General features: G+C 40.2%; 1 protein-coding gene across 3 annotated transcripts in view; it reads right to left on the bottom strand.

Annotated features, from left to right (window-relative positions):
* LOC125969171 (potassium voltage-gated channel subfamily KQT member 5) overlaps positions 1–25950 on the bottom strand; it is a 111059-nt gene that overhangs the window by 29689 nt on the left and 55420 nt on the right. For 2 of the 3 annotated variants that reach the window (XM_049720962.2, XM_049720961.2), the window contains exons 2-9: positions 14967–15057; positions 13119–13245; positions 7551–7726; positions 6235–6360; positions 5888–5998; positions 5246–5341; positions 4307–4401; positions 222–248 (exon numbers count right to left, since the gene is read on the bottom strand). In XM_049720962.2, coding sequence (XP_049576919.1) covers positions 222–248; positions 4307–4401; positions 5246–5341; positions 5888–5998; positions 6235–6360; positions 7551–7726; positions 13119–13245; positions 14967–15057 — 849 coding nt within the window. Of the gene's footprint in view, positions 1–221; positions 249–4306; positions 4402–4639; positions 4729–5245; positions 5342–5887; positions 5999–6234; positions 6361–7550; positions 7727–13118; positions 13246–14966; positions 15058–25950 lie in introns of all 3 variants that reach the window. The other variant, XM_049720963.2, reaches the window with a different exon arrangement.

The raw sequence follows: 25950 nt of genomic DNA, 5'->3' as shown, positions 1-25950 counted from the left end.
AAAATCGTTTGTACTTGTTCACCAATGTAAACAATATTTATAGATAGCACATTTGTGCCAGGGCTTATGTGATGACTTTGCATCTTGAAATCTCTTGATTTGAAAGCCATTTGCTTTGGAACCAGAAGGCTACAGTAATGGCACATCCAAGTCATGTTTTTCTTTTTTTTCCTGAGTGTTCCTAATTAAAGATGAAAAAGTATTGTGTTTTCGTTACAAACCTTGTTGTTGGTTCTCCTTGTTCTTTTCTGGAGTTGACAGTAAAGAAAAAGACAGATTATTAGATATGACATGATGACCATTATTTAAAAAAAAAAATCACATCAGTTTCAGTTATTGTACTCACATGACAGAATTGTGCATTCCATGCATTTTGGGTTTAATTATATTAAAATAAATCTATTTGTTCATTAATTTCTTGTAACAGGAACATCATTAAAAAAATCCAAAGCAAGGTTTGACACGGTACAATTAACATACATACATACAATACATGAGCAGTTTTGTCAGAGTAAATGTAAAAATCTAACTATGTAAATATGTACGTATGTACGTATGTACGTATGTACGTATGTATGAACATGCATATGTACACGGCACGCACACGCACACACACACACACACACACACGCACGCACGCACGCACGCACGCACGCACGCACGCACGCACGCACGCACGCACGCACACACGCACACACACACACACACACACACACACAATATGTATGATGTGCTTGCGTGTGTGCGTGCATGCATGTATGTATGTTTAAAAAGTATTACAGTGATCCCTCGCTATTTGGCGGTTCATCTATCAGTGCATCGCAGGTTTTTAAGAACATTAAATATTGAGGATATTTCAGGTGCATCGCGGCTTTTTGAGGCATCACTTGGAGCGCGGGGCTTTGTCTGCCCACATAACTTTACAGCACACAATTGGCTGGTAGAGGAGACAAGACCAATGGAAAGATCTGTATCCTTGCCGCTGATTGGCTTAGAGCAGTTCTAACCACGCTTTATCTCAGCCTCCTACAGTCGCGCTACATATCCACTCTTCCACTTAATTCACGTCAGGAGAATCAGCAGCATTTGCGCTTCATTTTGTCACTAATGAGGATGCAACATGGGCGCTTTCTTTGGAAAAAGGGAACAGGATGACGATGCAAGCTGGCGAGCCGATCAGCGAGCGCGCGTAATCGAAGCAGACGGTTATAGTAAGCTTGTGGTCAGTGTTAGGGTTTTCCAGGTTATCTTGATCCTATGATTATGTTGGAATGTAACCTGTAATAATTAAACTTGCCTGTCCTGTCTTAACAAAAGTAGTAGAACAAAGTGCTAAGATCTTTTGAACTGATTGACTAGCTGCAGAGGAAGCAATCAAAGTTGTTTTGTTCACACAACATCGTGAAGGACCCCCTGCTGTGCTTTGATCAGCCAGGGGCTTCGGCCATTTGTCTACTCTGACCCCCACTCTCAACCCCCACTCTGTTTCTCTCAATAAAAATGCTCCTGCACGAGGCCTGAGTCAGACCTCCATTTCGATCATCGCTGCACGCACAGCGACGAATGGACTCTCCACCTGCAGGTGTCCAAAAGGACTTACTTGTCTCCCGTGTGGTTCTTGCAAAATAAGTTGGAGTGAGCAAATCTCTAACAGTCAGTCCAGAGCAAATCATAAAAACAGGCTTTCGCTAAACAGCAAATCAGAAAACAGGTATCGTGCTACACAGCGGATCAGGCAAACGGGAATCAAGTGGCATAGAAGATCCAGGTGGCAGGCATAAGTGTTATCGAGGCAGACGAACAAAATCGGATTGACGGACTTGCGAGGTTTAAATACACGCCCTAATCAGCCAGTACCAAGGGCACAGTTGTCAGCGACCAGCACTGATTAGCGCACGCAGCTCTGCATTGGATATACGCGGACCAGCGCGAGGGCGGGTCAGCCGGCCAGCACGGCGTAAACAGAGCAAAGCCACGACACGTTTTTGGTAGTCTTTTTGGTGACTTTTGTGAGTTTTAGGGTGTATTCAGACCGGAAAAGTCCTTTAGTCCACTTGTTTGGTCCGGACCAAAAGCGAACTTATTTTTTTTCGTTTGGTGCAGTTCCTATTCAGACTGTACATTTTGCAAGTGAAGTGTACACATCCACGATCTGTGCTCCCATTGGACAGCAATGACTAGGGCGGCACACAGAGTTGCTCTGCAAATTTGTGCTGTTGGTTCGAATCTACGTGGTTTGTATTCAGACCGCACCAGAGTTTATTTGAAAGCGAACCACTTGAAAAAGCGGGTCTCGGCCCGTCTCTTTAATCCGCACCAGGATTTGTTTGCGTGTATTCAAACCTGCACAAAAGATCCAGACCTGCGTTACAATCGAACCCTAGTTCGTTTAAAGCGAACCAAACAGTCAGGTCTGAATACACACTTAGCGAAGCCCTAAAGAATGTTTCTAAAAGTCAGTTTAACTTTCAAATGTAAAAACAGTGTTTAAAAATATAGTAAAGTGTGTAAAAATACAATAAAGGGTTTAAAAATATAATTATAAAAGTTACAATAAAGTGTTTAAAAATACAATTATAAAAGTCTTCTGCGGATATCGTAAACATATTAAGTCCACATCGTGGATTTTCACCTTGTAACCAATTATCAGCAATAAACGAGGGATCACTGTAGCGTTGTGAGGATCAAGCAGTTCAGAAAATGGATGGATGAATGGGTAACTTCATATCTAGATTGGTGAGTACTCAAGGGTTGACTACTTGTACTGGTATCGATCTGAAAAAATGGGTGTCAAACATTCCCACATTCTTAAAATTGCTGGATCATAAACAACCTAATTTGGGTCAAATTCGGACTGACCTGCTAAATTGGGTCATTTTGACCTAACTTCCAGGGATGTTTTGCACAAAATAACCCATTTTTGTACACCCCCTCAAATTTGATTTTATTTTTTTTTTGCAAAGCAACCCAAAGTTGGGTCGAATTGACCCAGGTTAGTGGCTTGGTCCCATTTTTAAGTTTTAAGGGTGTACATATTATATGTAGAGTATGTTCTAGTATTAACAATATTTCAATTAAAGAGTTTTCGCATACTGGTGAATTAACCATCGCAGAAATAAAACACGTAATGGGTAGTTGTTTATCTCTCTCTCTCTCTCTCTCTCTCTCTCTCTCTCTCACCTTTGAAACAACTCCTTCTCAAACATTACCCAAACATACACCACAATACACCATCCATCCATCCATCCATTTTCTGAACCGCTTAGTCCCCACGGGGGTCGCGGGCGTGCTGGAGCCTATCCCAGCCGTCATCGGGCAGCAGGCGGGGGACACCCTGAACCGGTTGCCAGCCAATCGCAGGGCACACAGAGACAAACAACCATTCGCACTCGCACTCACACCTAGGGACAATTTTGGAGTGATCAATCGGCCTACCAAGCATGTTTTTGGGATGTGGGAGAACGCGGGCCCGGGGAGAACATGCAAACTCCGCACAGGGAGGGCCGGAGGTGGAATCGAACCCGCACCCTCCTAACCGTGAGACGGACGTGCTACCCAGTGCGCCACCGAGCCGCCTACAATACACCATTGGTACTTAATCCTAATCAAAATGAATTGAACGGTCAATTATCAAGCATGCTACACACAATGAGTCATAACCGTTATATCCAGACAAACTATAAGAATACTTTAAAAAAGGTCATCTAATCACTTATGCCTTTGCAAAGTGCTTATATATTTTGTTTGCAAATATTTTGAAGATGGGTTTCCGCTATCAAGTGGAATCATTAAGATGTTGTACTGCCATGGAAACCAGGGGGATAACAAGTCTTGAGTTGCTTGAATTTGTATTTTATTTTTTAATAATGCTACAATAGCCAACTGAATAAAATGTGGATGCCATTTGTTGTTTTAAGTCAGTTGATTCCCTCAATAATGTAAGATACATGGTTGGAGCTATGAAAAATCTACAGCGATAGTGCAGTTGTGAGGTAAAATGGCCAACTGCACTAAATTTAGTACACCGATGAACGTCAAGCCATTATAGTGATTGATCTTGGCATCCCAGCTCATGGCCTCCAAAGGTTTGAAGTTGGCTTTGTAATTGCATAAATCATGGAAAGTATTGCTCCAATTGCTGTATTGATTCCATAAACTGATGCCTGCTATTGATCTCGTAAGTGATTGGATTTACATTGAAGCTGTAAATTGTGTGGAATAAATAGCTCAACTTTCTGAGTATTTAAAAGAAACAGTACATGTACAGAAAAGGATAAGTGACCATAGTTGCCATAGTTGTACCTACTTTGTAGGGCTGCAGGTATGCAACGCCTTCAAGTGAGGCTTCCAGGTAGCAATGGAAACCGAGTGTTCATCAGCTGCGTAACTACGCCAAACACACTGCATGCAGAATACACAAAACCAAGAAGAAGTAGTAGGAGAAAAAAGAGAAGAAAGTACAGGAAGAAGACCCATAAATATAATGAAAAGAATTTAAAAATAGTGGAGAGACAAAAATGAGGAAGAAAATGAGGGAGATGGAAAAGATAAAAAAAAATAGAAAGCTGATTAGTGAAAACACTAACACAGGGGTGTCACACGTCTTGGCTTGGAGCAGAGGTCAGGCATGAATACATGCCTGTAGGAGGGCTGGAGGCTCTCATAGTGCCTCCATGTGGCATCTAGGTATGGCCTGGTGCTGTCTGTGGAGTAATAACGCCACGCAGCCTGGTACAACATGTGAATGGACATCATGACACAAATGACGGTAGGAAAAGGGGGAAAACAACATGGCAGGAAAATGAAATGAGAGATAAGGAAAGTGCCACAATGGAAGAAGATGAAGAACCAGATGGGGAAAATACGTGAACTTTCAGATGGAAAAATAAAAAAAAAGGGGGGGGGGGGGAACTCCACGGTAAATGCAGAAGACAGTGTCAAAGTGTCAAAGAATACAGGAGGTAAAATTAAATGCACTATTAAAGAGGCTAGGAAAGGAGGAAATATATGAAGCGGACAAGACGGGAATGACAGCAACATATTCTTACCAATGTAGGAAGAATACAACAACCTTCCGAATTAATTCAGTAAAATTACATGCTTGGAGACTTTTAACAAATAGTATGAGGGTTGACAGGAGGCCAAAGAGGTTAAGGGAGGATGGGAAATGGTGGTATATTGGTTTGAATAACAGCAACATTCATGATGGCCACATAGAGGTGTGATTTATGCACATTCAATTTACCTGGATGAGGTAGGCTGCAGGATTTCTCCTCTTTTCAAAGTGCTTCTGTCTGTGTTGCTCTTGGACCTTCAAAGCAAAACCTGAGCCCAGAATACCCTACAGTGAAAGAAAGGCATTATGTGAGCCAGTGCTTAAGCTAAAGAGTCGCTATATTGATAGCTCATGATTTGAACTAAACATAGAATATGCTAAAGGTGCCCTGTTGAGTTTTTACAATCTCTTTAAGTGAGCTTGTCATCTGTGTCCTGTACCCATCGAGTTACGTTGTAGGTGATAGATAACAAATCACAGCCACGGATAGCTCACTTTAAAATGGGACATTCCGTAGCATGTAGATTAGTCTACTTCTTAAAGGTTTTGGGCCTCATCAGCGTGTTACATGCCAAAGATGTATATGTGTATTTTCCCCCTCAGGTCAATTATGTGGCTGTGCTGTCTTGGGTCAAGATGAATGCTATAGTGTTTTATGAGCCGTAAATATGCATCCATACCAACGAAACGGATCACCAGATGCTCCTGCTACAAGTTATCTCCTGAGTACAGTGCATTTCATTAGCTAAAGTAATTAAAAATTATACACAAACAGATGGGCTCTATAGGAGCAGTTATTCAAAAAAAATGCCTTGAAAAGTTGCCACTTACTGCAGGTAAGGCAAAGAAAGAGATCCCCAACAGTGCAAAACCTGCAGACAACATCCTTCCTGTCCATGTCTTTGGTGTCTTATCCCCGTAGCCAATGGTTGTCAGGGTGATCTGTGAAAAGATGTTGCTGCTTTACATAAGAAATGTGTTTCATTAATCCATTTTATACTCTGTAGTCATTTTTCCAATTGAATAGTATGCAAAATGAGGACCGTTTAGTAAAGCATCATGTTGTCATGTCGATGCGAAGACTTACTATACATCATCTGATAAGGTTAAAATGTTATATAACTACATTCAATCATGTTGGGAGAAAAAAAATCAAATACATTCATAGATGAACTCACCGTGCCCCACCATAAGGCATCAGCATATGTGGCAAAATCCTTGTTGAATTTATTCTCCACAAGGTAGACAAGGAATGAAGAGAAGATGAGAACCAAGAAACCAATGTACCAAGCAGTAACCAGTTCCTGTGGGCAAAGATCAGCAGGCATTTAGAACACAAGGTTACAACATAAAGGTCCAGTCATTTCTTATCTGTAGTGGGCAAAGAACAAGCCAATTGGAAAACTCGTGTAAAGTAAAAACACAGTCAGTAAAGCATACATAGGAGTCAGACAATTCTGTCTAATAAGGGCTGAGCTTCGCATGTCATGCATGAATGCTTTGACATAGCGTCCAAAACTTTGTCAACCACAGATAAAAAGCATGAAACATGAAAAACAGCTGCTCCCCTGGGCATATAGTGAGTGACCTTTGTTAAAATATCTGACAGTAAACCCATCATCAATATTTTTTAAAAATACCCTTTGTGGCCCACAAATGAGTTTTTGCTTAACCTTTAACAGTTAGGATGGTGTATTTTGAGCCCCTCAAAGTGCTATTGCTACTCATTTATTGGTTTGATTTAACATTAATCTGTATTCATGGTCTTTCTGATGGATTTGTTCAATGTATCTGTTTTGCCAAAGTTGAACAGCAAGAAAATAATGCAAGAGGATGTGTAGTATATTGGATACAGTTCAGGAAACCCAACACATAATAATCATCGTACCATAGAAGAATCAAATCTTTCCTCGGCAGCTACATTTGTGGTGAGTGCATATATATTACATAACTGACCGCAGCTAGCATGTTCAATTATTTAAGAACTTTCACTTTGACGCTACAGTTTGATACCAGTGAATAAATATTCCATATATAAAAAAACTGTGACCAGCGTTAACTTGTGCATGAGGAATGCAAAGTCTGCGTGTGTTTGTCAAAGTGGAGTGCAGGAACTAAGAGGAACTGCAAACTGATGGCTTGAAACACAAATAAAACAGTAAAGCAGCTTTGATGTACATACTAGCTACAAGCTACATTCAATGTTAAATTGTTATCTCACCATTTTGAATGAATTTGTTTTGAGATCTTTAGTGTAAAAAGTGTGGTAAAACTGTCAATTTAAAATCAGTGCAAATTTGTCATAATAATTGCATTTTTGGGGTGTCAGCGAAACACATAAACCTATTATACAAAAGAGGTTGGGGACCACTGGCCTACAGGATATAATACAGAATTGCAGTAGAACTGTGACTACACTCAAATACCATTATGTTGTTCTATTATATATACTGTTTCATAGTCGTAGTCCGTGTCACTTTGTCCTCATGCCTACCTTGCTGTGTGCGTAGACCACAGAACCTAGCAGCTTCCATGTGCCCCCTCTTCGGTCCATCCGCACCATGCGTAGGATCTGTAGGAAACGAAGGCTACGCAGGACTGAAGTGGCAAAGATGTTGCCCTGGCTACCTGCCGACACCACAGCAACTGATGCAATCAGCACTATGATATCTGCAAGGTACACACACATACAAAAAAAAAAAGATTTTAGGTCTTGTAAAACAAGAACACAGTATTTGTAATCTACTGCTTTGTGTAGAAAAAAACTATGCAAGAAGTTTTACTGGAGTGAATACACCCAATTAATTTTGTGTTTGATAGAACAAAAGAGGCGGCTCGGTGGCGCACTGGGTAGCACGTCCGCCTCACAGTTAGGAGGGTGCGGGTTCGATTCCGCCTCCGGCCCTCCCTGTGCGGAGTTTGCATGTTCTCCCCGAGCCCGCGTGGGTTTTCTCCGGGCACTCCGGTTTCCTCCCACATCCCAAAAACATGCTTGGTAGGCCGATTGATCACTCCAAATTGTCCCTAGGTGTGAGTACGAGTGCGAATGGTTGTTTGTCTCAGTGTGCCCTGCGATTGGCTGGCAACCGGTTCAGGGTGTCCCCCGCCTACTGCCCGATGACGGCTGGGATAGGCTCCAGCACGCCCGCGACCCCCGTGGGGACTAAGCGGTTCAGAAAATGGATGGATGGATGGATAGAACAAAAGACGCCGACAAAAGACATGAACGCACAAATTCATGGCATGCTGTGACTCTTTGTCATTCTTATCTGAATTTATGCTAACATCCAGCATGAAAATTTCCAAGTGGTTCACTACTATAATTTTTTCGATAAAGGCATGCATGACTCCTTCCATCTTGATAACAATGTTGAATGCCTCATTACCATTGATGGCAGGCTGCAGCTATGATTCTCTTATTCTTCAAGTCACAGTGGTTATTAAGATTATGTATCATACATTTTGCCAAGCTCTACTCATGCTTCAACCAGCCCCTCTCATCAGAAATAAAACGGAACCACATTGATAATGTCTCGTCACGAAACATTCGGTCACAGAACACTGCACTTTTAGCGACTCAAGAGATCCAAAATGAAGGTTGGAGAGCATTTTTTATTTAGGCTGCAGAGCTCTGGAACGGATATCAGAGCTGCTACCTCTGTAGAAATATTCAAGACGATTAAAGTCTTATTTTTATACACTTGTCTTTATTTTGCCCGATTTGCTCACTTCTACTATCTCTCCTGCCCCCTCCTTCCTGGGCAGGGGATGGGGCGAGGTGATGACCTCACTGAAAGTTGCTGTCTGGATTTCATCAAGATTGTTCCACAAACTGACACCTTGGATTGAAACAAACCTTTCTTTTTATTTTGTTCTAGGTTCTGGTTTATAAAAAATACAAAACAAAAAAGGTTTCTCCATTACTCTTAACTCGTTCTCTTTTTTTGAATTTGTTTTACACACGATTATTTGGTAAAAGTTGGAGATGACCTATATACATAATATTAAGAAAGTTATATTCCACTAATTTATCATTTTTTAATGATTTGGACTCTATAAATATATAAATATGATATGCTCCCTATATCCACTTCTATTAATTACATCAACTCCACACTTCTGAAGGAAAAAGAGCAGTTCAGTGTAGGTCTTGGAAGCACTTCAATGCAAAAAGTCAGATATGGAAGGAAGACGATACAAACAATGAATTATATTATATTATATTATACAACAAAAGCAAAGCATTCTTGTGTCTATGATTCTTTGAACTTGTGCAATAGTATGAGATACCTTTGATTTAACATGTTCCATGTTAAATATTTTGTCAATCATAATACCTAGAAACTTGATTTCAGTTGTTCGTTTAATCTCAAAGCGGAGCCTTAGATCCAGCCTTTTCTGTTGACCTCCCCTTGAATGTTCGGCAAGACCTTTCATTGTCTATTTTTAAAATGCTTTTAAAAGGCTTTTGACTGACTTACTGTTCTGCTTCTATATGTTTCAATTTAATGTTTTCACTGAATTCTGATTGCCCCATTGATATAGTTACTATAACCTACCTAAGCTTTTAGGGGTTTAATGCTTTGTTACAGCTGCAGCTGTTGTAAAATGAGCTATGTAAATAATGTATTGTATTGGTCCCTGCGCACTGCCCCCATGTCTATCTTCATACACCTAAAACCCATAAATACGGTGTTGCTAATCCATTCATCCATCCATCTTCTTCCGCTTATCCGGGGTCGGGTCGCGGGGGCAGCAGCTTTAGGAGGGACTCCCAGACTTCCCTCTCCCCAGCCACTTCATCCAACTCTTGCTAATATTCAAGGATAATCTTTTAGCATTGAAACACTTCAAGATCTTCATAAACTCACAATTCATAGTATGTTATTTATATTGAAGCGGTATCATCTGGAAATAAGATGCATATAAACAAACTGGACCATCTATCTGTCTGTCCGTCTGTCCATCCATCCATCCAGCTAACTATTTATCCATTATGACTTATCCGGTGGCAGGTCATGGGCGTAGCAGCTTCAGCAGGGAAGACCAGACGTCTAACATTCAAATTTGCCCAGCCACGTCTTCCAGCTCCTCCTGGGGATACCAAGGCATTCCCAGGGAAGGCTTGGAGACATAGTCTCTCCAGCTTGCCCTGAGTTGTCTCCGGTGGGACAGACACTTCACCAAGGAGGCGTCCAGGTGGCATCCTAATCAGAGGCCCAAGCCACTTCATCTGACTCCTCTCAATGCGGAGGAGCAGCAGCTCAACTCTGAGTCAATACAATATAGTCAACTGAAAACAATATGCCTAACACAACATGTGTGCATGTTACTGTTCATTTTAATGGAAGCAACTAAACAAAGAAAAATCAAAAATTGAGACAGGGATCCATCTTGGAGGGCAACCGCTTCAAGTCTTTAAAATAAGCTTTGAGGGGTTGCCATTTTCTGAAAACCGCAGCAATGGACCCCGCTCAAAGTGTATCTAATCTTCTCAAGCTTCAAAAAGGACATGGTGTCCTTAAGCCACAAAGTGATGGAAGGATATTTATTGGACTTTGAGTGCAATATTTCTAAACTAAACATCATCTTGCCAGTAAAAATGTGAAAGCTATCATGTTTGGAACAGCAGTCAATGTAAGAGAAGTGTCTGGTATGCCAAATCCAGCAACCAACAGAGAAGGTTGCAGATTCACCCGGAGTACAACAGACATAAGGAGTGATGTGAGGCTTCACTATCATGACTGGAGCTTTAAGAAAAATTGTCAACTGATCATTTTTGGAGCGTTTTATCTGATCTCAAGTGCGTACCGTACAAAGCCTTTGTCTTAGTTCACGGTCGGTCGCTTTGCTTTGGTGTTTTTGTGTAAATGTCAAGTACTTTGTCGCTAATGGCACTTCTCCTCCTCTTATGGAATTCATCCATAAAAAACACTGCGTACGCCAGAGGTGGGCAATTAATTTTTACAAGGGGCCACATGAAAACCTGAGTTGTGTGAAAGGGCCATACCTACGATAACTTAAACCTGCTCAATTTTCTTCCATTGTAAACTGCACTAAATTACTTATTTTAAATAGCTGGTATTGGTAATTAGAAGAATACAATTATTCAGTTTATATTTATATTAAGCTATGTGAAATTGTGGTGTAAAGGTCAAATAAAAAAAACAATCATTAATCAGTACAATTTATTCTTAACTTCTTTAACTTCTCCTCAAATGACAAAGCCGCTGCATCTCTGGGTGTGAAGTTTGATAAAAAGTCCTTATTGGGCTTGCAGTTTTGCTAGCAATGCATCAGCCTCTGTTGCGTGCTGTTTATCGGACAGATGTATTTTTTCTCATGCTTGGTCATGTAGTGGCGACTCAAATTATATTCTTTAAACACAGCGACCTGTGTACCACAAATCAGGCACACGGCTTTACTTTTCATTTCTGTAAAGAAATGCTTGGCAGTTTATGTCTTGTTGAAAACACGGCACTCCTTGTCAACTTTTCTTTTCTGAGGGTCAGCACACATTTCGAGGGCAGCATTACTTCGCACTGTTCACCTTCACGCACAGCTCACATACACATACTCTACATGGAAGTGCGACGCCTTTCAAAATAAAAGTAAAACAGTTGTATTGCACGCACGACACTGATTTTTTCTTTTTAAATTAAGTTGTAATCAAATATAATTTACGATTGGCCTCATGCGGGCCGGATGTGGCCCGCGGGCCGTATTTTGCCCAGTCCTGGCATACGCAGTACCAGGTCAACATTCAGGGGTGATTGTGAAATTGAATATAGAAGAACTACTTTTGGTAAGAGCGTACTCTCCATATATGGCTGTCAATGCTGGAATCTACTCCCTGCCTCAATTAGAGAGATCCCCTCTTTTGATGCTTTTAAAGGGCGACTGAAACAGTGGCTAAAATGCTCACAAACTTGTAATCACTTTTAGTAAATAGTCTGCTGGGACAGTTAGAATAGTTTTTCCACAGTGTGGATATATATAACCTGTTATACTATGCTTTTATTTTTTTATCTCCCTATAATTTACTAGTCTATCTATCTGTATGTCTGCTTTGTCAGGCTGAGTTAATGTAATGTCTAATGTCTATTTGTCTATGTTCTATGTCACGAGGACAACGGATGAAATTTAGCTCTGGCTAATTCCGACTGGTTTTACACTGGGATGTTTGTATATATGTCTATATCTTTAGTGTTCATTAAACTAGTACTGTCCTGTCTAAATAAATAAATAAATAACACCAAAGTGTCCAGACCAGAAATGAACAAGGTTGTAACGAGAATTTTTTTTTTTTTTTTTTTTATGTAAAGTTCCAGGGAGAGCCATGACATTTATCATATTCCTCCATTACATCTGGATTTCCTTAAAATGGATAAGGATAAGGGCACAGGGAGGTGGTGGTAGATGGTATCCTATGTATGGCGCACTCCCACGGGTGATGAACCCAAGGGCATAAGCTGTATGAATAGTTAAAGGGAAGAAAAGAAATAAATAAATGATAAAATTCAAAGAGAGATCATTTGTTTAATAGCAGCAGCAGTGTTGAAGTTCAAACTTCACCACTCTGTCGTTTAATGGTGCACACTGCATATTGCTGCTTGTCTGTTTCCACAATCCTCCTGAGATCAGCAGCATCATAAACAAACACATCAATGTTAGCGTGAACATAACGGGGTCACATGTGACCCATGAGTCTTATTCCCCTTCCATCAGTCTTTCCAACTGTTCTTTCCAAGAAACAGCATAGGGATTCGTGTCTAAATATTGGAAAAATAAAAGGCCATTGATGCAAACTCATTACGTAAATGCATTCTTCTCTTATGAGCTTCGACCACAGCACTCAATGCCATGTGCAAACGCTGGTCAGTCACATGCAATGGAATATTTTCTAAGACTTAAGTTTAAGTTGTATATTTTGTCTCGCAGAGAGAGAATAAGACAACTAAACGATGCAACAGGCATTGGAAAAAATAAAGAGGAAATAGTAAGACTGACTGCGAAATTACATTATTGTGGGAAGTGGGGGTGAGGTGCTGTAATAACTCACCAATGACGCAGAAAGGCTTTCTGGCAAAGCGGAGTCGTCCCTGCCATCCTCTATAGCGACAGCAGCATCCTGCTGACCAGATGCGGATGATGTACTCCAAGCCAAACACCACAATCATGACAAACTCCTGCAGGATGTTCAACAAATGATGTATTAATAGTCTTAGCAGAACGTACTGATGTGGTGTTTATATATTCACAATGAGTCGTTGAGTACTGTCTAAATCTGGGATGGGCAATTTAAGTGAGGAAGGGGGCCACAGTGTATCATCAGTACTATTGGGGTCCACGCAGGTCCTAACCAAACATAGCAATAAATAAAATGGATGAAATCTGTGCATATGTCTGTTATATTGATTGAATCAATGGAAATTGTAGTATATTAATATATTTCATTTTTCAGAATACATCTCTGAATGCACATGTAAAAAAATCCAGCCTTTAGCAGCAAAGAGTTTGAACAATCAAAAAACAACCACATTAATGGGCTGTGATTATTTTTTTCCAGTGCAATGGGCTCTCAAACATAAAAATTAGCATTCAAGCATGGCATAAAACTGCTGAACAGCAAACCAACATTAACAATAAGTGCCCATTTTGTGCCTTTTTTTTTCACATGCACTTTTCCACCTGTTGAGGCCCTCAAAGTGCTTAACACTGACTTCCACATTTCCCAACTAATGACGCAGCGTCAGGAGTAACTGTGGGTTCAGTATCTGGCTCATAGATATTTCGACATGGTCACAATGGCTGAAGATCAAACCCCCAATCTCTGGGTTGGAAGACAACCACTCTACCACTGAGCTATACCTCTGTAAAAGGAACTCACTCAAAATTTTAATATCATTGTATGTAGGGCTGAGTAAAAAAATAGTTTTGGAATCAATACCATTAAAATTTGACAATCAATCATAAGACATTAAATCGATAATCGTAATATACCCATGGTGCGCACAGGAGAGTTATTTTATTGCCGCAGGCCCGCAGCAATCTCGTGCATGATGACATCATGCTTGAAGACGTTCAAGCGCGAATTTACAAAATGGCAGAGGCAGGTAAAACATCGCTCAGCAAGTCGTCCCAGCTGAAGTCTGACATTTGGATAAATTTTGCATTTAAATAACAAAGGACAATGAGATCCCATGTTGATAGATCCGAGGTGGTGTGCAAGATATGTGGAGCGGACCTCAGTTATTGTACAAATACTACAAACCTTTGAAGCCCTTGACAAGGTACCACACTAATAGCTGCCCGGGGCAAAACAAAAGAAACTGAGGGATGTACTAACATTACCATCCGAGTCTCCACTGGCCAGTCAGTGTGAACTGTCAAATTTACACAAGTAACAGGATTTGCCTTGAGAGGTAGATTTCACTTTTAGATTTGTTATTATTTTGCACTGAAACAATGCCTTTATATGATTTGTTGTTAATGTACGGTCACTTGCACTTTTCAGACTGAGAATTTTTTTTTTACATTTAATGTGAACTGTCAAGTTTAATTCAAGTTTGCACCTGAATCCTGCCGACAAAAAATAAAAGCATGTATTTTTCAACAGAGGTGAGCTATTTTTTATTTAAGAGCAGTTTGAATCGATTCGAACTAAATCGAATTGCAATTAATCGATTTACAACCTTCAGAATCTAAATCGAATCGATTTAGGAAATTGGCCATGATACACAGCCCTAATTGTATGTCATTTCAAATCTGCAAAACAATTGTAGGCCTACTCACATTGTAATATAGTGCAGGATAATACCTGTTGCAAATACAGGTGGCTACATGTGTCATCGAGTGGTGAATAGTAATGTTAATGTTGCAACTTAAAAATCCCGCTTTTGTCTCGTACCAAAATAAGCAGACAATAAGAGGAGAAATCCTGGTGACTTGGAATAGTAGAGAAGACTGAGAGTACCAGGCAGCTGAAGACCAAGATGAACCTGGACAGAAAGAAGAGAAAATGACCATCATAAACAGTACTCTAAACATTCCTCCATCCAATTATTTAAAACCTCTTATTTTCATGGGGGTCACAGGGCCTATCCAAGCTGTCCTTGGGCAGCCAAAACTGGTCGCCACACAACATTTAAATCAACATTTCGATAGCGTGACATTTTGGCAAGAGGATTTGTGCCATTCATATTCAGAGCTACAACACAGACCGCTAAGCAATAAAAGTTATTTTCTGCAGCGAATAAGGAACCTATTATTCAATTTCCTCCTATATTAAATTAATCCTCTTTGATTGAGCAACATGTGACGAACAAAACTCTACGCAAGACGTTATTTTCCTTCACTGCATCATATATTAAATTAATCCTCTTTGTTTGTGCAACATGTGAGGAACAAAACTCTCAGCAAGACATTATTTTTCTTCACTGCATCATTCATCAGGAGTCTCTAAGTCTGTATTGCAGCGAGATCATGTTGTGGATCCAGTTGTAAAACTTGTCAAATTCATAGGAGCAATCATTGTCAGTTTGTTACGTTCTTGGAGGAAACCAATGTGGTTTACCAGGACCTAACTATACTTTACCAATCTTTTGTCTGCTGGTTTAGTTTGAGAAAAGTGTTCCAAGTGTGGGAGCTCAAAGATGAGATTAGCTTGTTTTTGGATTTAATGCGGAAATTTAAGCAATTCCCTGAGCTGAGTGACCTGAACTGGCTTTCTATGTACACAAATGTGAAGGCCTTCAAATCCAAGATGCCTTATTGCATTATGAAAAGTTTGATCTTTTGAAGAAGTTCATATACGTAAAGCAGCGGAACAGAAAATGTGCATAAATGTTTGAGATTGTGTATTTTGTAACAATGTTTTGAATACTGAAAGTAATATCAATCTTTTTTCAATCAATGTTCATTTCTTTAACTTTGCACCTTCAGTAGAAACATATTCAAAATGGATGCAATCTCCAGGTTTGTTAGATAACCGCCGGTGTGATCTTTTCATCTACTGTATTTTCCGCACTATAAGGCACACCTAAAAACCTCAAATTTTCTCAAAAGCCGACAGTGTGCCTTATAATCCGGTGTGCCTTATATATGGATCAATATGGATTCGTGGATGAGGACTAATTTATTAAAGTAAGCTTTACGTACGTGTTTATTTTGTGTTTTGTGTGATATTAATTTTTGAGCAACGTTGAGTTATTGATATATTGTTGTTTTCACTATTTCGAGTGTTACTATATTGTGATTGCATTAACATTTGAGCAACATTGAGTTATTTATTCTATGCGCTTTATAATCCGGTGCGCCTTATATATGGACAAAGTTTTAAAATGGGCCATTCATTGAAGGTGCGCCTTATAATCCGGTGTGCCTTATAGTGCGGAAAATACGGTATTTACATTTTCCGTATTGTGCCAAATCGTTTGGCCAAACACCACATTCATTGACACAAACGTATTACATGGCATAGCTGAACACACACGGCCTGCACGCAAGTCATGTGAAGTGACCGTTACATCCTCAGTCACCCACACTACTGTTATACTGTCATCGCTTGTGTTTAAAATTCGGCGTTCTTCTTTTTCTTGTGGTTTGTTTCATGTCTGACCGGCTGGGTTTTTGTGTCCACCTGTTCTCCCTGTGTTGCTTGTTGTGTCATCAGTTTGTTTGTATTTAGTTCCCTGTTTGCTTTCAGTTTTTGCAGTGTTATTGGTGATGTGGGTGTCTTTGTCATGTCTGAGTCTAATCCTTTGGTTTGCTACTTTGTGTCTTTGTTTTTTTGGGGGCCTCTGGATTTAGTATTTTTCCTTCCACATGCCTTGTTTTGTTTGCTTTTTTGGTTTTAGATTAAAGACCTGTCTCTTCTTGCCTCCCTGCAGCACTGCTTTTTGGTCCTCAACCATGCACATCTCGAACATACTGCAATTTTCTCACCATGCTTTATCTTTAGAATAATAATGTTATGAATGCAAGCACATAATTGAACAACAAGATCTTCTATCAGTAGAGTAGTATTCATGATTCATATCATTGATCTGTTCTCTGCTAAGCAGTGATCACTTTGTGGGTGTCGCTCTACACACTGTTGTCTGCAATAGTTTAGTGCTGAAACAGTAGCAGCAAAAGGTCGAGATTTTACATACACTGTCATTAAACTCGTGTGTTTTGTCCAAAGGGATGCCATACCGCACACAGTAGTGCTGAAATATTTGCAGTTTTGCAGCCAAGCACAATCTATTACTTCCTGCATTCAAGTCATTACTGGTTATATAATTTCCCCCCAAGTCTCCACAGCTGTACTGAAGTGGGGCCTGGGGACGCGTTACTGTCCCTCGATGCAAAACATGTTGTCACACAGTTGAGGGGAAGTCTTTCAATCTTGAAAATCTTTGCAAATTGGGATTATATAGAGCATTTGAATTGTAGCTGTGTGAAAATGGTGGGCGCACAGAGTGGGTCACTGTCCCACAGACTACGATGTGGATACAGAACTGGACAGTGGTGTTCTGACCCTAGAAAGACCCTGGCCGACATCCAAAATAAGGTCACTATTTTTCCACAAACCACAAGCGGCATTACGGCATTTTTGACGCGTTATCGCTTTTCACTGTAATGTAGCTCGATAAGCTATAATTTCCAAGTGAATTATAAGTAAAAAAGGAAGTATCAAAAGTTTCACTGTATCTCTACTGACATTTTCAGACATTTGAATCATGTGAATTTGACTGGAGGACATTATTTTGTGACAAGTATTGTAGAGCCGTCAGCTGAACAGCAAGCTCGTTGTTATGAACACAGCTACGCCTCTTGCACTTGCACAAGGTTGTCAGAGTGAAAAATAATAGTGACAATCAACTCCCTTTAACCATAGCACCACTCATGTTCTTATGCAGAATACATTTCCTTTCAAAGAGGGGGACTGAAAAGCACAGTGAAGGTCTTTAAGCACTCACTGAAGTTCATCAATTAATTCTATCAAGTGGCGTTCTCTGTCATCCTTGGTGTTGTGATGCTCACTTCATGTGTCTCGCTCCTCACTCCCAGTGCTACTGATTGCTCTGAACTTTCAAATGAGCAATTATGTGTGATCGCAACTAACAGGCAACAATATGGAGACACACACGAGAAGTACACGACCATCGCACGGTGTCCTTACACCTAATTGTACATACGAAGCCTCTTTTTTAATTTTTCTTTTCAAATGCAACTCCTCCACACATGCATCACATCAGCCATCAAATGCCACCTCAAATGTCACATGACAGAGTAATAAAACTACCCTTGTGTGATCCACTTTGAGGTGAATCTAATATGTGACCTACAGAGCCCAAGAAGTTAGAAAGTCAGTGTAACCTCGAGTTTTACAGAGGTAATGAAACAGGCAAGGAAATGCCTTTGACGCACGAGAGCTCACTGAAGGACTGATGAGACATTGCGATGACAACATATAAGTTTAGTTCTCCTATTTAATCCAAAACTGCAACTCACAGGCTATGGAGATGCTGTCCATGGTCCTGAATTCCATCTGCACCATTCTAGATTTCTGTTCCAATGTAAATTGAGCATTGATTGAAACTATTAATATTTATCTCAGTCAAGAGTGAATTCACAATGATGACCAAAATAATTCTGATCACAAAGTTCTCTTTGCGATGTGAGTCACAATGGACCCACGGCTGTCTCTCCCAGAAAGCAAATTAGCCCCTTCTGTCAAATGTGACATCATTCACCCGAAAACTTAAAAACACAAAGACTGATTGTCTCCAACTCTTTCATCATCCTCTTTATACCACCGCTAAAACATTTTATTCATGTATGTATGTTGTGTTTTATGTGTTTTAGGTTGCAGCAGAATTACTGGCAGTACACAGATCCCTGTCTTTTATGTTTAATAATCTATTCATAATGACCATTAAATGAATCTAATTTCTTATTCTTGAAAGGGGACATGTGTGGTTATAGTATTCGTCTCATGACTTTTGATCATGCCTCAACTTAAGTCCATGTCTTAATCAGTAAATTGTTTGCGTTCAAATCTTTCAATTCTGTTAAAACAATAAAACTAGCAGCTCTACGGGGAATAATAGTCTCATATTACACATATATAGTGATGAGGAGCCTTGCGACAGACTGGTAAACAAAACATTCCGTGGTGTATCCAGCCTCAAAATTTAAAAAAGAGGATAAAGAGAGCTATTGCTTTTGTCTCTATTATTTCCAGTACGATTTAAGAACGGCAACCGAACAAATATCCATTTTCCCTGTCGATTACATTACAAACTCATAGTATATCCTCGAAGACAAGGATCTCTAACAGTTTCTTTATCTTTACAGTTGACGTGTGTGTACGTGTGTGTGTGTGCGTGTGTGTGTGTGTGTGTGTACGTCTGTACTTAGTATGTATGTATGTATGTATGTATGTATGTATGTATGTATGTATGTATGTATGTATGTATGTATGTATGTATGTATGTACGTACAAACATACATATGTACACGGCAACCATGGCTGTTGGAGTGGGCGGCGGCAGTCAAAAAACAAAATCCTGGACAATTTTGAAATTCCCACCCAACATTTATTAAGATCTCAAAAGTAGGACATGGCCGGGAAAAAGAGGACATCTGGTCACATTAAACCGGAGCAATAATAGATTCGAACAAGCCAACGTGCAAAAAACGCTTGAGAGGTTTGAGGCTTGAGAGGCTCCATGCCACTGCTGCTCTTTTTTTAACGTATATAGTTGAATATTGTTATTTCTTATCAGTCTTGCTTGTTTTCATAGATGTGTGACTTGAAGGTTCCATGCCACTGTTACTTTTTTTTGTGTATAAAGTCTACTATATGGTTCAAGCAGTTTTAAATAAATTAGTGATTTTTAAAGTAAGTGGATTTTGTTGTTTTGTACCGTGGTACCAAATTAGTATCGAGAATTGTGGTAAATCACAGGTATTGGTACCGACTACTGAAATTCTGGTATCCTGACACCACTAACACACACACACGCACACGCGCGCACACACACACACACACACACACACACACACACACACACACACACACACACACACACACACGCGCGCGCGTGCACACACGCACACACACACAAGACATATTGGGAGAGACGCGTCATCACAAAAGATGTACTATTTAAAATCCAAACAATAATTTTTCCGCTTTGAGGTAAGTAAGCCCTTTGGACTGCACTTTCCCAGCAAACTCTTCAAGATCTTTATGTACACCTTCTGATTGATCATCTAACCAACATTTGTTTGTCCACCAGTCTTTTGGTCTGGTTGTATACCTACCTACCTACCTACCTACCTACCTACCTACCTACCTACCTACCTACCTACCTACCTACCTACCTACCTACCTACCTACCTCACACATGTGTACCTACCTACAATCTTGATAATGTGAATCAGGTGTGTTGGAAGAGGAAAACATCTAAAACATGCAAGATATCAGCTTTCAAGGACTCAAGCGTGACACCTGTGTTGTATGTCTTGAGTCTCAGTGCTTTTTTTTTTTTTGTCTCCTTGTTAGGGTTTCTTTGCACCTATTGTCATCCTGGTCCCTTGTGTTTACCAATCAGCTCCCTCTAACCCGTTGTTTCTTGTCCAGATGTTTGTTTATTGTTTTGTCAGTTTGCTTATATTAACTTACTCATCCTGTACCAGACTCTTGCTCCACCCCTCACTAATATTGGGCCAGATCGGGGTAAACTACGACCTCAATAATAGCTACTCTATGACAAGTTACATTAAATAAATAAATGCTATGCTAAAAAAATCGATCGATATACAGTGGTTCGCAAGCACTACGATTCCAACTGCAACTTGCTGCGGAGTTGTGTACGTGACTGATCCACTTGTATACTCCACAGCGGCAGAGCAACGACATCAAATTTCCGGAAGTGACATCAGGATTCGCTGCCCGTCCAATCACAGGACAGAAAGCCAAATTCACATGAAAGTGCAGTATTTAACCTGAAGATGGCGCCACAGATACAGTTTTTGTCCCAAATTCAGGCTTTTAACAAACATGCACTAAAATGCCAAAATAATGACCAGAGCATGTACACAGTGTTAGCAGAGACCCGTTTATACAGTTTATCAGCAAAAAAAGTTGATTTGGGAGTGTGTACCCCTTTAAAATCCCATCTGTCTTCTTTCAATCTTTGCTTTTGTTTGTGGTACTTGTTTTCATGTCTTGCTCATGTTTTCACTTCTGCTGCTGCATTTGACTGGTAGTATCTCTGAACAGACATTATTCATTTAATGAGATTCATCAATTTTACTTATATTTGATGTTCACAAAAACAAAAAGCTTGACCAAGTTAATTTGCCACATCAGCACAAATAAAACAGTCTGTAGAGGATCATCAGCAGGACACTGGGATTTTAGTGCTTGTGATGATGATCCTTGCAGTTGAGCTGTTGTTTAGCCAAGAATTTTATGCCCCATTTATGTTAACAAGAAAATATCCCTCGATATACAGTCGACAGTTTCTTGGCTCTGTATTATTCCAATAATCTTCATGTGGTTCTTGCCGACAATAACAGGACTCAGATGGTTACGTGAACAGAAAACTTGATGATGCAACTTGCAGCATAGTTAGTGATCAGTCGACAGAACCACAGATGATTTAACAAATTATTTCGGTTGCAAGAACTCAGTGTGATGGCATTTGAGTTACAGTCTTGTTGATGTTATTAGTGCGATATTCTAATCATCTTTCCTTAAGAGGGCCCTAAATAGTAATTATGTGTGAAAGAAACATCAAAATGTTGAAACAAAGGTTGAGAACTGTCAAATTGTACTGTCAAATCTTCACAAGAGACAAATGTCATGTGCTGGGAGAAGCGTTACAAAAAATATCCTTCCTCTCTGCACAGAGAGAATCTTTTATTCTAACACATCAGAAGTATAGAAGTTTTTACCCTTTTCATTCAGCAGAGAGTCTGTCAGATACTTGTGTTTTAATGTCTTGAGTTCTCCCATTCTCTCAGTGTGTAAAAAGCTGATGCAAAATAAAAATTCACAGCACAGCACAGCTGGGGTATAATGGAAACGTATGAAGATTAAAGGAACTGAACGATTTCAGTCCGATTTTAAACTGCAAAACCTCTCCTTAGTTAAAAAAGTGTGACTCAACATTTTAGTTTTTTTTTCTATATTGATGGCGTTGACAAACAGGGACTGTTTTTACTGTGTACATTATCATTTGAAAGAATAAAGTATGCGTGTGGTCACAAACATGTTTTACAGAAATACTACATTTCAACTTAATGTATGTTATTGAATACTTTTTTGTTGTCTATTGTTACACACCTTCAAATGAATTCCAGTTAGAGAAGAAAAAGCCTCTTTTTTGTCATGTACACCAGCGGTCCCCAACCCCCGGTCCACGGACCATTATCAGTCTGTGGGTTACTTGGTACCGGTCCGCTAAGCCGCACAGAAAAAAATAAAATATTTTTTTTTAATCGACGATCAATTAATTCAGGTCAAGACGCTCGCCCCGGTCATGTGACATGTTTCCCCAGTCTAGCCCGCAAAGCTAGCAAAAATGAGTAAAAATCTATTTTGAAAAATATAAAAAAATTGGCGATTCTCTTTCAATTACATCCGTCAGTTCAGGTCAAGACGCTCGTCTCGGTCACGTGACATGTCACCTCAGTCGAGCCCGCGAAGCAAGCAAATATGAGCAAGAAACAGAGATGTTTGCAAAGCTTCTTCGGAAAGGGAAAAAAGCCCAATGAGGAGTTTGGGGGTGTTGTGGTTTCTTGCTCAATGACACTGCAGCTACGTGTCTGGGGAAGATCTTGAACTAGGATTCCCACAGGGACAGGTGATCTGAGATCACCACTCGACCAGGGTTGCCCGTACATAGTAGTAATGTTTCAATGCTGTGAGCAGGGTTTCTGCCAAAAGAGACATAAGTGATCATTGTTAATATGCCCCTCAGATGAGACCCGCCATTCATTCTCACTTCTTTAATTTGACTGTTCCTCACATGCAATTCCCATGATCTGTGTTACGGGAGTAGTCAGTGCCCAGAGCAGTCACTGGTGAGATTGATCTGTGTCATTTGCTAGGCTATTGATCCTTTTCCCCATTTGAAAGCGCCCACAGTGACATTCTCATCCAATCTCATTTCCTTGGTTATGATGTGCTCAGTTCAGTGGCGACCCACTTTTAGAGAGTCTTTCTATTGATTCACCCCATTTATTAGCTTTCTCTGGTCAGTGGTGGCTCATTTTTTAACTGTGCTATGCCTTAAGGCAAACACAGAAGAGGGTGTCTTGTAAAGAAATAATCCAACACCAAACAGTGGCACAGCCACAGCCGTATTGAACAGAAGGGATAGACTTGGAAGGGAGTCAAGATTAGAAATATATGATGGATATCAGAAAACACACACACACAGTAGCCTATACAAAACTGGTAACGGGAGAAAGTCAGTGTGTTTGGTTGTACTTTATTCTATATATATGTATATGTAACAATGTATAGTAATCTTTATCCACAAATCCATTAAAGTCCTTATCGTCTGTATCCAAATTAACAGCTGAACAAATTCACCATTAGACAAGTTGCCTCTCGTCATTGTGGGAGTCACTCGTTGTCATGTTGCTCTTCAGCAATGATCCCGGGTTTCCAAAAAGCCAGACAACGTTAAAGCAGATGCCTTTGCCATGGCATCCACAATCCATTCACATAACTCGCAATGTGCATTTTCAAGGAAGCTACGGAGCGCATTCATGAAAACACAGACACTGTAAGCAGCGACAATACGTGGTGCACCTCCATCTGCATCCCGTCCTGGACTATTTGTGTTTTCTCCAATCAGAAGAAGCCCTGGTTCAATGCCGATGTACGCTGCAAAAGTCACTGTGTGCAGCATTCATCACATTATGCAGCTGAAACAAACATCCTCAGCCTCATCAGAGTAGGGGACAAATTTACATCCAGAGGGACCTGGTTCATAAAGTCACCATCTATGGCAGGAGTGTTAAACTCTGGCCCGCGGGCCATATTTGGCCCAAAATGTAATTATATTCAGCCCACGAAGACAAATTGTGCATTGACTTGTATCAATACAAACATTTCGTTCGTACATTTACGTATTTGGGTTGACAGTCATAATGCCCCTCAGAAGGAAACGGTGACTACGATGCGGCCCACGACAAAAATTATTTTGACACCCCTGATCTATAAAGAGGGAGAGGACTATTTTGTTCTCAACTTGGACAAAATCAAAGAACTAATTATAGATTACAGCAGCGGTCCCCAACCTTTTTAGGACCAAGGACCAGATTATTGACAGACAATATTATCATGGACCAACTTTTAAGGTGTGGCGGATGAATACAGCAAAATAAAATGATACGGCATAAACACAATGGTATTGACCCAAAGAGGGCACTTCACCCTCGTCTGACTGAGGACCATGGTCTCAGTTTTGGATGTGCTGATTTTCATCCTAACAGTTTCACACTTGGCTGCGAACCGCTCCAGTGAGAGCTAGAGATCACGACTTGAAGAAGCCAACAGCACCTCATCGTCTGCAAAAAAGCAGAGATGCAATGTTGGGATCACCAAACCGAACATCCTCGATCTCTTGGCTGTTCTTAAAAATTGTAAAACTCTAACAGAAATTCTGCCCATAAAGTTTACAAACAGAATCCGTGACAATGGGCAAATTTGGCGGAATCCAACCCTGAAAGGAAACAAATTTGACTTACTGCCTGCAAAGTGGCCAGCCCCTACTAGGGTGTCCGAAATACCATACTCCTGGTGAACCTCCCAGAAAAAATCCTAGGGTACACGGTGGAACGCTTTCTTCAAGTCCAGAAAACACATGCAGACTTTTTGGGCAAACTCCCATTCATCCACGAGGACCCTGCCGAGGAGTTAGTGCCCGTCCACTATTCTACGCCCAGAATGAAAACCACACTGCTTTTCTTGAATCTGAGATTCTACCTCTCAACGAAACGTCCTCTCCAGCATCTTAAATATTTTATATCCAATATATTGAAGTGTTTTTGTAGTCGTCCATATAATTCTGGAACTATTTGTTGGATGATGCACAATATTGTGTAAAGAACCTCTTTCATGCAGGAGAATATAAAATCCTCGTTTCTTATTTTTTCTGTACATTGACTTTGAGAGCCAGTGAAGCGATCAGCCTGTCTCACCACTGTCTGTTTCTATGGCGTCAATTTTGAAAGCAGTTAAGGCAATGTTCCATAACAAACAAACTGTGTAAAAATAATATGAACAATCAGTCTTTTTCTTTTGGAGTCTGGATTGTGAACTGTGCGCGAAGTCACCACAAAAGATGTCTAAAAGCTGTTTCGTGTTTGTGGTATAATGGAATAGAAAAACATATTACACACAGATTAAAATGATCATGAACAATCGCCTGTAGCAGACAATGCTATCGCAATGACTGCATGCAATCGTGTAAAACCTTCCAGATGTTTGATGCGTTGGTCAGAAAGATAATTTGGGCAGTCCTTACCGTTTGCCTATGACTCACTTTTTAGTCTCTCGTTGCCGTTTCAGTCATTCGATATTTTGATTCAAAGTCAAATTAAAAATATTGTGAAACCAGAGATGGGCAAACTCAGATCCAGAAAATAAAAACCCTGCCACAGTTTGTCTTTAGTCACAGGTGCTTCTATTCAAATAGCAGGTAAATGAGCTCCTTTCGGGAAGGCAAATGCAAATCTTTTGCATGCTCTTTTAGGTTAAGGTCTGGTGAATGACCTGGCCAGTCAAAGTCTTCCACTCCCAATTGCTTTTTTTTTGTTTTGTTGGGAATGTATTTTGGGTAATTATGTTGTTGCATAAAAAAGCTTCTCCTGATTAG

Source organism: Syngnathus scovelli, chromosome 5, assembly GCF_024217435.2.
Source record: "Syngnathus scovelli strain Florida chromosome 5, RoL_Ssco_1.2, whole genome shotgun sequence".
In the NCBI taxonomy this organism is placed as follows: domain Eukaryota; kingdom Metazoa; phylum Chordata; class Actinopteri; order Syngnathiformes; family Syngnathidae; genus Syngnathus; species Syngnathus scovelli.
This window is presented reverse-complemented; position numbering and strand designations above follow the sequence as displayed.